This window comes from Notechis scutatus, chromosome 6 (assembly GCF_049901735.1).
Source record: "Notechis scutatus isolate UNSWTSFEM ecotype Mainland chromosome 6, rNotScu1.2, whole genome shotgun sequence".
Lineage (NCBI taxonomy): Eukaryota > Metazoa > Chordata > Lepidosauria > Squamata > Elapidae > Notechis > Notechis scutatus.
The window spans coordinates 19,833,141-19,846,769 of record NC_142014.1 but is presented as its reverse complement, the minus strand read 5'-3'; the positions used below and the strand labels follow the sequence as shown (position 1 = coordinate 19,846,769).

Genomic DNA, 13,629 nt, shown 5'->3' with positions numbered 1-13,629 from the left:
TAATGGGGTATTTACATTTTTAAATTGCATAGAGATTATTGTATGGTTGGTTGTGTTTAGTTTAATTTTTTTTCTTTTTAGTGGTGTTTGTCCAGTTTTACTTTGTGGAAGAGCACCTCATTTCGTTGCACCCGCTTGCGAGTGTAATGACAAATAAATTCTTATGTCTTATGTCTTATGTTTATCTTCTTTCTCAATTTGGTTGCCCATCTTGTAAACTTTCAAACCAGAAAGCCGTTAGCAAATTGAAAGGCAATGTTACAGCTCAAATAGATAAAGAGAATGGTGTGGGTGTGTGAATCCTGGGGATATCTAGAGATCTGTTTTTTTTTCTTTTCCTACTTGTTGAAAAATGAATGGAGCTTCTTAAGGAACTCATAGTGAGCTGTCCTACTATATGTTAATTGAAGTGCAACAACTAGGAAAATTTCTTGGCTCTTGAACTTGGCTCTTATTCAGATAATATTTTGAAGAACCTTCTGATGTTTGTCTTTACCTATGAAAAAGCTGCTTTGTGTAATTTCTTCAGCTGTATTTGGGTATTCCATTACCCAACACAATTAGAATTGTATTGGGAAGATGACTAGATCAGGCCCCACATTTTCTGTCCCTCTCATCTCTGTCATTCTCCACAAATGAGGGGTGAGAATCCTGCTTTCTACAAGCGGATTCCCCATCAGGTTTTAAGCCTGGGTTATACCTAAACAGAGCCAGAGTTTACTGCATGCCATTGAATGTCATTGAAGAAAATGACATTTTCCTGTTCTGCAATTTTAATAAAACAATACTATGTGGATATGTGGGAATGCTAGTCTTCTATACAGCCTGTTTATTTTAAAGAGAAAAATCATAGATTCATCTCAAGTCCAAAATTTCTACAATGCCTTTTTTTTCCTGTCCTTAAAATGAAATAATGTCTCTTTTGGGGAAACGTGTATTATGAGTCAGGTTGATAATTGCCTTTTATTTCAGTTTTCAGTTTTGACACAAATTACTGTCAAGTTGATGTAACATGAACCGTATCTATGTAATTAAATTATTAATTCATTCCTTTAGGTTTGAAAGCTTTTGCTATGTATTGCAAGTAAACAAAAGCTCATATTTTGTAAAGTGAAAGCATTTTAGATGTTAGCGATTATTTTACAAATAACTTGAAAGACTCATAGAACAACATTTCAGTCAATAACCTTTTAATCATGTTTTATATTTCAACGTGTGGGAGATGCGTTTTGGGAGAAGAAGCTATGAGCAATGGTGAAGCATCAAGTTGGAACAAGCTGTTCTCCCATGAAGACCAAGAATGGCTTTAGAGTCGCATCGTAGCAACCAGAGTTTCTATAGTAACCAAATGATTCAGCCCATATGACAGGTTGTAGCACCTGCAACTACCTTCCCTCGCCTTTTTTCCTGCCTAGACCAGAAAATGCTAGAACCCCTGTACTATTAACGACTATCTTCACAAAGAAAAATCAAAATTGTATTTGTGATAATCATCTTATCAAGATGATGTGTATTTTGTCTCTTTCTTTTCACTATCAGGAAATTCCATACTATTAATGTACGTTTTTGTTCAATCTCTGGAGATGGAAAAATAATGTGGTAGGGAGGATTCTTACAATCAAGCATGTAATTGTTCCCTCTTGCATGACAATCTAGTATTACTAAATCAAGGGAAATTATTGGAAATGATAGCAATGGGGCCAAGCTCCTTTCCACCGTTCCTCAGACTGACTGATCCTATTATTTCTATAGGTGCAGGCTCAGGGCATCCACAGGGTTGAAGTCAAGATGGCTGCTACAAAAAGCAGAATTGAAGAAGCTTTACCTGTTTGTTTGTTTTTATCTCCATCGTGTGCCATCTTAATTTTTTTTTAACCACATCCTATGGACACCTCTACTACTGGCTTTGTTGTGGCATTGCCAAATGGAGCAGCTTAGAGCTACAGTAGCTGCAGGGGTGTGATCCTACCGGCATAACAACTGGTTATGTGCACACTTTGCGCAGTACTTATAAATCAACTTCTCCTGCAAAGAATAATCTTTTCCTGCTGACGCACGGCACTCAGCTGTGCCGTGCAAAGCAGTTAAGGTTGCTTTAGCAGGGAGTAAAGTACAGCCTAGAGCCCAGGCAGACGGGTGGGCCCAACCGAAGAAAAGATCTTTGGAGCGAAGCAGTTTGGTGTCAGCTGCTCTTCAGAGCTACTGGTTCTATAGAACCTGTCAGAACTGGTAGAATCCCAACCCTGAGTAGCTGCTATTTATTTTGGTATATAAAATGAAGTAAGCCTAAGTAGCTTGTCCAGCATACATTTCAGAAGAGGACTACAATGACCCAAACAGTTATGGAACACTGAATGAACAAGCTGAAATACACACTCCACTGCGCCTACTAAGCCCCAACAGGTGTGTTTAGTTTAATTTGGTTTAGTTTAGTTGATTGTCATTGCACCTCATTCAATGAAATCAAACACCATCTTCAGTGTACATCATGACCATGAAAATAAACACAAACACACATCCTTCACACTCCACACATTGAATTGAAAACCCGGACACCACACCAACACTGCACTATACTCCAGCCAACTGATCAGCACAGTCTTTAAGCACTCGGTCAGAGATACCATCAGGACCGGCAGCCTTTCTAGGGTCCACAGCCCTCAGAATGCTCCTCACCTCCTGTTCCTCCACAATGAGGTGGGGGCTACAATTGGCTGGCGGTTGTATTTTAGCTGTCTCTGATGTCTCCACTTCAAAGCGAGCAAAGAAGTGATTCAGTTCCTCTGCCAATGAAGCATCCTCCTCAGCAGGAATGACATTGGTTGGTTGATGGTTGGTAATTTGTTGAATCCCTCGCCACACCTGCCTCATGTTATTGTTATAGAAATTATCCTTAATCTTCCTCTTATAATCAGTCTTGGCCTTCCGAATACCTTTCTTCAGATTAGCTCTGGCAACACTGTATCTTGCCCCATCACTGGACCTAAAAGCCCAGGTCCTGTCACACAAGAGGCACTGGACCTCCTTGGTCATCCAGTGTTTCTGATTGGGATAGATCCTAATACATTTATCCACAGTGATAGTATCTGTGCAGTGTTTGATATAGCACAGAACAGTTGCAGTGTGTTCCTCTAGGTCAGGGTGGTAAAAGATGCCCCAATTTGTGTTCTCAAAACAATCCTGAAATTGTTGGGAAGCATTTTCTGGTCAAGATTTCACTGTCTTTATTATAGGCAGAGCTTGTCTCCTAAGAGGGATGTATGCTGGTGCTAAAAGCAGTGACATATGCTCTGATTGTCCCAAATGTGGTAATTGTATAACCTTATGTTGGTATATACTTTGTCCAGTATGTTTGCTCCTCTAGTAGCACATTTAACATGGTGATAGAAATTAGGGAGCACTGCTTTTAAATCAGCTCTATTAAAGTCCCCCACTAGGATATGCACAGCATCAGGATATGTATTCTGCTGATTACTAACAATGTTATATAAGAATCCCAAAGCTATGGTAGTATTGGCATCAGGTGGGATATAGACTGCAGTGATCAAAACCATGCTGAATTCCAGTGGAAGATATATGGGTCTATATTTAAGAGTCATACACTCCAGATCCATGGAGCAGTGGCTGTCTACAGTCTTTGTATTGGTACACCAGCTTTTGGTCACATAAAGGCTTAAACCTCCCCCTTTGCTCTTGCCAGAATCTCTACTCCTGTCCTGCCGGTGAACTATGTAGCCTTCCAGCTCAACAGCTGTATCTTGGAATGAATGAATGAAGCCAAGTTTCTGTGATTAGCAAAACACAGCAGTTCTTGATGAATTTAGTCTCTGCAATCTGTAGCCTTAATTCATCCATTTTGTTAGTAGAAATCTTGCATTGGTAAGAAATATACTTGGAATTGAAGGCTTGTGTTGAAACTTACTCAGCCTAAAGACAACCCCAGCACAGCATCCTCTCTTCCTCTTCCTGTTCTTCTTTCTTTTCCTTTTCCTCCTTCCTGCAGGGATAGTGATCCATGGCTCTCCCAGGGGCCTAGCTGCCTCCTTAGGTATGTTATGAGAATGTATAAATGGTCTGTAGTAGCCTTTTCACATTTCAGTCCAATTTGTAACAAGGCTTGCTGACTATAGATGCCCTTTGCCCCACATGATTCAACCAAGGAAAGGATCTAAAACACACACAGAATCATACACACCATACACTGAAAGAAGGAGCGGCCAGCCGCAGCATCCATGGGCGCAGCTGTCTTGAAAACCATTGTGTTGATTTCAACCTAGTTCCTTAAGCCAAGGTGAAGTCTTCTATAAGGTCATGCCATTGGGAGGCCATTAAGAGTACTAGATCAAGGTAGTCCCCTCTGTCAAGCAGTAGAGACTACCTCCAGTGTGGAAATGGAGAAGGATGTCCTCTCAGCAGACATTGTGTAGGGGTGTGTATACATTTACAAGAATCAGCCTTGTGCCATGCATGATCTTGATTCTGAAAATAGGATAACAAGACCTGCTTGCATTTTGTTTAACATAAGATTGCAAACACTTAGGCAGATATGTCTAGTACAAGCCAGATGCTACCTTTTGTTATCAAGAAGCATATTGGAACCAAGAATAATCCTGGGTTTAGTGATAGTAGTTAAAAGCAGTTGTAGGACAAAACTCACAAAGATAAAATTATATGATTCTAATCTCCACTTTCTCCTTCTCAGCAAATCTCTTTACAGAATGATGACAAATTCTGCCTCGTGTCTCCTATGAGATATGCTTAGAAGAATTAAAGTATAATTTTCGTTGCAAAAAATATCTTTTTTTGCACATATATATTAATTTGGAATTCAAGATAGTCCAAGGCAAAAAAAGATTCCTTTGTAAAGTTTAATGAATCATCATTCATGGAAATACGATTTGACTATTTTATGTAAAATGATCCCATCAAAACTTAATTAAGAGAGTTGCATTGCTGGTTTAGTAATGTTTGTATTTGTGATAAATAATTATCAGATTTCATCTTTTAACACTACAGTAATTACCTTCTGTCTCCCAAGATACCTCTGAGTATAATCTTTCTGATTTCTTTCGTAAATCTTGATGATAGATCTTACTTTCAGACTCCTTTTCTACTATGTGTAGGGTGACCTATTGAGTCGCCTCTTAATACATATATTCGAGTGAATATAATTCATAAAATAGTATCATAAATATGATAGACTAAACAAGCCATAAACTGTTGGGTTGTTTCAGAGATATTTCCTTACTTTTCCTCAATGCCTTCAGGAGTGGCAGAACTTCTAACATACTGCCTTGGAAAAGTTGGTATCCGTCTTGAAAATAATCAGTGTTGAACTGTATAATAAAAAATCAGGTGTGGAACTGTTTTATACATGCTGTGTATTATGTCATACAGGGTTATGATAATTTTTATGTAATAACATTTTTATATCTGTTGAATTTCAATTTCACAGGAGTCATAGCTCCCGGATTTTGGATGCATTGTGTAAATTAAACCACCTGAGATACCTTCAAAAATGATTTCCATACAAAGCATCATTTTGCCCAGTGAAAGGTCATGGCAACAAGAATGTTAGTAATGTAGAACTTAAAGAAAGTTAAAGTGAATTCTTATTAGAAACATATCCCACATTTGAATATTGTTGAAAATTTGGTAGTGTCATGCATGCATGAGAACGTGTACATGTTTTGGACATTTTCCTGAGCTGAAAGACTTTTTAATGGATCTTTTGTCTTCTTAACTATGATGGAGCAGATTTCTTCTTTTCTAAAATTACAGATACCAAAATTACTTGTTTGGCCTCAGAAACTGAGAAAGAGCTTTTTTTTCTATAAAGTCTTTTTGGTTTTTTTTAAAAAAAATCTTATTCTCTCTAAGGTGATTAAAAAGAATACAGCAGAATAATCTGAAGTTTTACTTTAATTCTTAAATTAAACTTTGAAATGAATTTCAGAATGAATTCTGGAAATTTCACATTTAATGGCCCCTGCAAAGTAGTCCTCAACTTACAACAGTTCATTTAGTGACTGTTCAAAGTTACAACACCAAAAAAAGTAGCCTTTTTCATTTTTCAACCTTTGTAGGATTTCCGTGATCATGTGATCAAAATCCAGATGCTTGGCAACTGGTTCATACTTATGACCAAGGTCATGGGTCCCCTTTTGTGACCTTCTGACAAGCAAAGTCAATCGGGAAGCCAGATTCACTTAACCAGGTTCCTAATTTATCAATCGCAGTGATTCATTTAACAATTGTGGCAAGAAGGTTCGTAAAATGGGGCAAAACTCACTTAACAAACATTTCACTTAACAGAAATCTTGGGCTCAATTGTCATCGTAAGTTGAGGACTCCCACGAATCCCTTATTGATAAGAAATTGCAAATCTAAGTCTTCAGCTGTGAGGGCATTGATAATATTGTTGAAACTTAAACTGGGAAGATGCACATCTTCCCAGTTTAATGTGAATGTGCTCATTTATTTCCTAGAGAGTCCCAAGTATGACTTAGAGCTAATTAAAGAAAAACATATTTGATTCAGAAACAGATGTCTGCCATGGGAGAAAATGTTTTTCCGTTTTCATTTGCTGATGACCTTTGCTGAATGCTGCTTGGCGGCAGTGCCAGCAGCTGAAAAAGACTGACTCAGAATCACATCTTTCGATCACTAAACTAAAATTATTTTTCTAGAATGCTCTTTATTCCTAGGATGCTTGTTTTAGTGTCATTTTGTTCTTGGTTTTCGTAGCATTCTATAGATAGATTTGATTTTACAATAAAATCACAGTGTGTAAATAAGAAACAAGGCATCGTTTTATGGAAATAAATTGTTGTCATAAAAATACAAACAAATTCAAAACTTTTTACTGTTACATTTTCTCAACTGTGCTCAAATTCCAGTGTTCTGAACTTTCATAAATATACATTTTTAAAAATTCTCCAGTGTCTAAAATCTGTCATGAATGTTAAAAAATAGGTTCTTATTTCCTCTGTGGTTAGCACACAGCTGGTGTTCTGATCAAAAATAACTAACTACATCTCATTGGGCAAAATATACACACAGATGTAGCATCATTTAGCACATATTGACGAATGATAGGCAAATAGTTACACATTCAATTTTTTTACATCAGAGTTTTATGCAGCATGAAAGCAATACATATATATATATATATTTAAAGAGCATGACTCTTCTTCCCCTCTTCTAAAAAGGCCTCATGGAATCAAGATTGATTAAAAATAATAATTTAGCAAACATTCATTATATATGGGATAAAAAGTAAAATGTGTACACGTAATCTTTAAAAGCAGAATAACCACATTAAATTCACATTAAACACTTTTGCAATTCACAGGGTAAATAATTTACATAAATTCTTAGTTCTCCCATGGAAAAATGGGTGCAAACGTCTCTGATTTAGTTGGACCACGTTTGGCAGTTGACACCTGCTTTTTTCTCCATTAATCAACATTATTCTCTAAATCAGCACTTCTCCACTTCGGCAACTTGAAGATGTGAGGACTTCAGTTCCCACGTTGGCTCAGGACTTCTGGAAGTTGAAGTCAACACATCTTCAAGCTGACAAGGTTTAGAAATATTTCTCTACAGCAGAGGCCTCCAACCCCCAGTCCATGGCCCAGAAGCGGGCCACACAAGAACAGGAAAGCATGCAAAGTCGCATTTGTGTAAGCAGTACACGTGCAAAACCATATCCCCCCAGGGATTCTGCCAGTTCGGACAAATTGGTTGTTAAATTACCTATCCCCCCCATCAAAATGGATCCTGGGTGCTGCGCTGCAATGGGGAAAAGGGCAACGGAGCGGTTGGCCCGAGGGAAGGAGAATACCCCTTTCCCTCTTCTCCCTGCTCCTCCTTTCCTCGTGCTGGCCGCTCCATTTCCCATTTTTCCTTTGCAGCGCAACATCCAGGATCCACTATGATCGGGGGGGGGGGAAATTAATTTAACATCTGGTTCATCCAGGGTCAGGTTGGCCGTCTTGGACATCACGGGATGCTCGTCTTGCATCTGTGGCAGAGCTGAAGGAGGCGGATGGGCCATGCCCCCCACGACAGCCAACCTGACCCTGGGCGAACTGGTTAATTTGAATCCCACTACTGATTCCTCCTTCCCCCCACTGCTGGTGGTCCACAGAGCGGGAAGGTTGGGGGACCGCTGCTGTACAGTATAAGAAACATTTTTTCTCACAAGGCAATTTTGGGCACTTGACTCATTTTGGATCATGATTGTGCATGTGGGTACATATGCATGCACTGTCCAACTCTATAAATTACGCTGCTCAACAACGTAAGAGATGTTTAACTGCAAAGTGAATTATTTTAACTTTCAGACCATCCACCAAGAGATATGCATACTTTCTCGGGATTTACAGGAATTCAAAAATTCAATCTTGATGTGAATCAATATAAGCTGGACTGTTTTCTTAGCAAAATAAATGTTCTGGTGATTCAAATCTACATAAGAAACATTATAGATTTTGTGCAGGTTCATTAATTAAACCATACCTGGTATGCATCTGCTTATTTTCTTACATATTCACACAAAGTGAAGTAGTGTGGTAGCATCAACTAATACATTTTATGAATAGGTATGCACTTTTATGAATGGCTTTGTTATTCAGAAAAGGTGCTATCAGACTCCTAATGTTTTGCTACCATAACTAACACAGCATTCCTCCTACAATGTCACAATTGAAGAGAATGTGTTTCTGAAGTAATACCGAGTATAAACTACATCACAAATAAAACTGGAAATGATTGATGTAAATGCTTTCATATTAAGTACAATTAAGGGGGAATTTCTCTTAACGCTGCCCTTTGGTAGGACAGGGAAGCTAATGAGCCAATATGAGATGCTAAATGACCCAATGCTAAATTTTGAAATTTTAAATTCAATTTGAATGTGTAAAATTGTGCCTCCTACCCAACTATTCCATTCTTCTGATTAATAAAATTTCCTGCAAACAAAATTCATAGAGCTCTTAATAAAAGACATTTTGACTTCATTTTTTTTTCTGCAGAGGTCCTTTTCATTGAGGGAAAGTAACCTTCCTCAGATCAAATTCTATAAATCTATAAATCTAAATTTAGAGTAGATTACAGATTTCTGGAAAAGAAAAAGGATTATTGGATCTTCCTAAGCATCAAAAAAACATTTCCCCCTTTTGATGCTTTTTAATGGGAGATGCAAAGTCATAAATGAAAATGAGTTCAGAAGTAAATACTGAGCTTTCATATAGGTATTTCTTTTTAAATCTTGTATGTAAATTATCGATTTGTAAATTATCAATCATCATCATACTAAGAGTGGGCCACTCTTATCCTGATATTCCAGAGCTGAGGAGGAAAAAGGCACTTTGGCTAAAAAGATCACAGGTGACTGAGGCTACTCGGAAATACACAGCTAAGGCAAAATTATTTGGACTACAGCAGTTCTGAAACTGTAAGTCAGGAATCCAGGGAAGGGATTTTACAATTAAAGACAAAGAAACAAGCCAATTTTCCTTGAGAATGATCTTGAAGCTTCTTGCTTTATTCATGCAAGCCCAAGGGGCAGTTGGAGTACCAAAAGTTTGAGAATTCCAGTGAGATGCAATTTAGAAATAAATGACCAAGTTGCTTTACTTATTTATTTTTGTCCAATGCTAACCCCGTGAAATTATCACTTTTATCCATGGGAGAAGGTTCACATCAATTTTGAGAGCTGTAGTCTTGGGCTTACAGATTTCCTATCTTATATCATCTTTTTTTCCCTTATATATAGGACTTTGATTAATACTAAAGTGGCTTGAGTTAATGACATTCCCGGTATATTTTACTCATTGACTGAGAAGAATTAATTGTGGGTCTAATCATGCCCGAAACATTCCAAAATAGACATTTTCTCAAATATGCGCTAATTTATAAAGATGACAGAAATGAAAAACTGACGGAGCTGCTCCTTTCTTCTATCTGTTTTTGAACAAAATGCTGTTAAGATATTTAGTTCACCTGATAAGAGGTTTCATTTATTTTAAAAACTCTCTCGACCTTTGCTAAAAGATGGAGTAATTAAAATATTCTTAGACTTTTTCTAAGTATGGGATCAGAGTGTAATTTTTTTTAAAAGAATAAAATGAATGGGAGGCAAGCTTCAAAAGTTAAATAAATTTCAGTAGAATTAGATTACACTATTAAAAATTTATAGTAATTTCAAAACAATGCTGACAATTGACCATGGACTCCACCAAAGGGGGAGGAAGAATCTAAATATGCTGAAGGATGCAAAGCGGACCAAACTGCCTTAGAAACGCACCAAGGGTACATTTATGAGATGGATTCCAAAACCAAGCTATAAGTAGTGACTTACAACCCACAATTGAAGCCATCTATTGTAACTTAATGCAATGAAGAAATCCAGTGAGACTCTGAGCTTATGCAAAAATATTGTCCTGAGGCCATAAAAATACACATTGCAGCCTTAAAAACATTACAGATTCATATAATAAATGAATGAATTTAGCTACCCTAAAATGTCAGTCTTTTTTAAAAAGACTCACAAATCAAGCTTAGATTCTTCTCCCTTACCCTCTCCGCTGAAATGCCAAATACAAGTAAACTCATGCAATTCTTTTTTAATATAAAAAATATCAAAGTTCTTTGCTCTCCTGCTATCAAATTTGAAAACAACAACAGTAAATATATGAAATGTACAAACGAACTGCCATATAAAATGTATAAAATTATCTACAGCTATATATAGAGACATTTATTTATATATATTTTTATAAAACAATGTATTTTTAAGGCAAGGTGTCCTCCTCATGTTGGGATAGAAATTGGAGAAGAAATGAAAGAAGTCTTGATGGAATACTTCTTCTTCCTGAGTTCTTCAATCTTGCTGAAATTGAGTAAAACCCCAGCATAAAATCAGATGGGGACTAATAACACATCTTGTGGTATTACTGATGATTTATTTCTCAAAGGTGAGTCCCTTGTTCAGATGGATTTCCTCTGCTCGATACTCCTTGTAGCATTGCTATGGCTCAGACCATATTTCAAAGGCAATTTCCCCAATAATGAATTCCATTTTGCTGGTCTCCATATGGCACAAATGTATTAGAAGGGACTATAACCATAACTTCAGGGAGCAACTTACAGGAAATTGTGGCATTGTCACAAGTAGGTGCCGATTCCCAAGGTGACAGTCTTGGCATCCTCGCTCCATGGCAAATGGCAAATGAATGCAGACTCCAATGCAGACCTGACCACCAGTAGAGTATCTCATCCAAGGCAACAGAGTCTTCACTATTTCCTGATGATTCAAATTGAAGTTTCATTACTGCCTCTGTTCACGAGAAGAAGTAACCATGCAACTGAGGGTTAAATAGTGCCAAGCTGACAATTGCAAGTGAAACTACTAGATTATCATAGTTATGTTAATAGGCAGAAGAAAAGCCATGCTTCAGCAGCTAAAGTTTTCAGCACAAAAGACCAAAGCGACAGAAAATTCTTGATAGGTAATATTGGGGAAGGGGGCGCAGGGTCTTAGATGAAGATAACGGACAGAGGAAACATTTTGGGACAGAAGTTAAGTTTGAGATCACAAATGGAGTTGATCTGATTAAATCACAGAGATTATACTAAACCTTACATATTTTGTGACTCAAGAGGTCACAAAAAGTGTTTGAGGGCTAGTAATGTGGGAAATGTTGAAGGACATGAAAGGGAAACGGGGAGGAGGAGAAGTGAGGGAAGAACAGATGGTCCTGAGGCTGATTTTGGAATGAATGTCCAAAACAAGCCACTGAAAGTATTAAATGGTAAGTCTTTGGAAAGAAATAAGCACCAGAAACTCAAGAGAAGTATCACGGGAAACATGCAGGCTTGGCACTCACTCAGAATCCGAGTTATTCTCAGCCGTTATTGTCCCCATGTGGACATTCATGGCTAAGCCATTCATCTGTTCTGGAGGATTTTCTCTCCTTGGGCTTTTTATTGTTACTCCAGAGTCTGAAGTGGAGCGAACACCATTGTTAGTCCCAACAGAAGTTGGTTTAGGGGAGATTGCAGTTTGATGATAGTCTGACAATTTTTCTCGTAGCCGGTTCTTCATATTTTTATCCACTAATGGAGGAGGGTAGGTGATTTTATTTTTCAATATGCCTAACACAGGGAAGAAGAGGATATGCCCAACATATTAATACAATAAGACGAAAAAACGTTTCTTTAGGAAAAGGCAATGTTTTATGCATATTTATGCTTGACACGAAGAAAGTTTCTGCTTCAACTTCTAGAATAGTCTCCACTTGACATACCTGATGCCCATCTGGACATGACCTGCCCCACCAAGAAAATGTAGGGTCAATAGGAAAATATTACCATTTAATCATAGTTTATGATGCAGACTATTTTAGTGAGTCAATAGGATTAAAGCACCAAAGGAAGTCCCTTATGTTTACAAAGATATTGTACTGTAAAGGTTTTGGAATTTCTGCCACTTCACCCGTGAAGCTCAGAGAAATAGAGGCTGGCCAGAAAGTCCTTCCCTGACACAAAGCAATGTAACAGTTCTTAAAAGGCAGCCAGTATATGTGTAATTTCAGATTACAAACGCAGTGTCTTAGAAGTATACTTGCCAGTTTGTGAAATGGCTTTAAGCTATAGCATTCAGCAACTTAGCTCTCAGGGCCCTTATTTTTCATTGCAATGCAACTTGCATTAAGAGCATAACAAGGAGTATATTAGGTGAAGCTGCAAGTTGATGTTTCAACAATTTGTTTCTTGCAGTGGCCACACAGAGCTCTCTAACGCAGGGGTCTTCAACCTTGGCAACCTTAAGATTTATGGACTTCAACTCCCAGAATTCTTGCCAAGGTTGGAGACCCCTGCTCTAGACAGCTCACAAGTGAAGCAAATTCCTTTTAGGATTGTTCCTTAGCAATCAATATACATGATAGGACTGATCCTGAAGGTACCACATCATTAATAAAGATTGATGCTATACTCCAGGAATGTATCTTCTCTCCTGTTCAAGCCACATAATTAAACACCGCATTTTGCAATAGTGGATTTCATAATTTAAACCTTCTCTAATACCTTTCCTCTGTTCTGGTGGCTGATGGTTTTGATGAGTGAGTGGTTTATTCTCCTTTTGCTGTCCCTCGTCCTCTTTTTCCTGAGGTATTTCGCTGCTGTGATTCACTTGATTTTCCTGATGTAGTTCTACATTAACCTTGGTTTCCACCTTCAGTTTTTGCTTTGCGTTTGGCTCCTCCTCGTCACTTGCGTCAATGCCCTCAGATGGCCAGTAGGGTTTTACATGATTGGGCATGGTATCAACTGTAGGATACAAAATATTTTAAAACACAATACACAAACATACGTAGACCTTCTACAGAACTAAAATTTCAACAAGCAACTCTTTGGATTTCTACAATTATATCTTCAACTTAAAGTGAAAAAAAAATCTATCAGCAAGGAAAGACCTTTCTATTGTTCACTGATCACAGAGTGATAGGGTCTTTATGATGGCCAATGATCAGCCCATCAAACACATTGCACACATAAAAGTAATTGCTTACTTAATTAGGTAAGCATGCTAATCAAGCTGCTGAGCATCTCTCATATTAC

The 13,629-nt window shown here is 37.7% G+C and overlaps 1 protein-coding gene across 3 annotated transcripts in view; it reads right to left on the bottom strand.

The window, feature by feature from the left end:
• Positions 1 to 6,811: 6,811 nt before the first annotated feature.
• Positions 6,812 to 13,629, bottom strand: part of CELSR1 (cadherin EGF LAG seven-pass G-type receptor 1) — a 176,945-nt gene continuing 170,127 nt past the window's right edge. For 2 of the 3 annotated variants that reach the window (XM_026677651.2, XM_026677652.2), the window contains exons 33-35: positions 13,096 to 13,338; positions 11,895 to 12,162; positions 6,812 to 11,344 (exon numbers count right to left, since the gene is read on the bottom strand). In XM_026677651.2, the coding sequence (XP_026533436.2) occupies positions 11,320 to 11,344; positions 11,895 to 12,162; positions 13,096 to 13,338 (536 nt within the window). In that variant the 3' untranslated portion in view covers positions 6,812 to 11,319. The remainder of the gene's footprint in view (positions 11,345 to 11,894; positions 12,163 to 13,095; positions 13,339 to 13,629) is intronic. The other variant, XM_087969432.1, reaches the window with a different exon arrangement.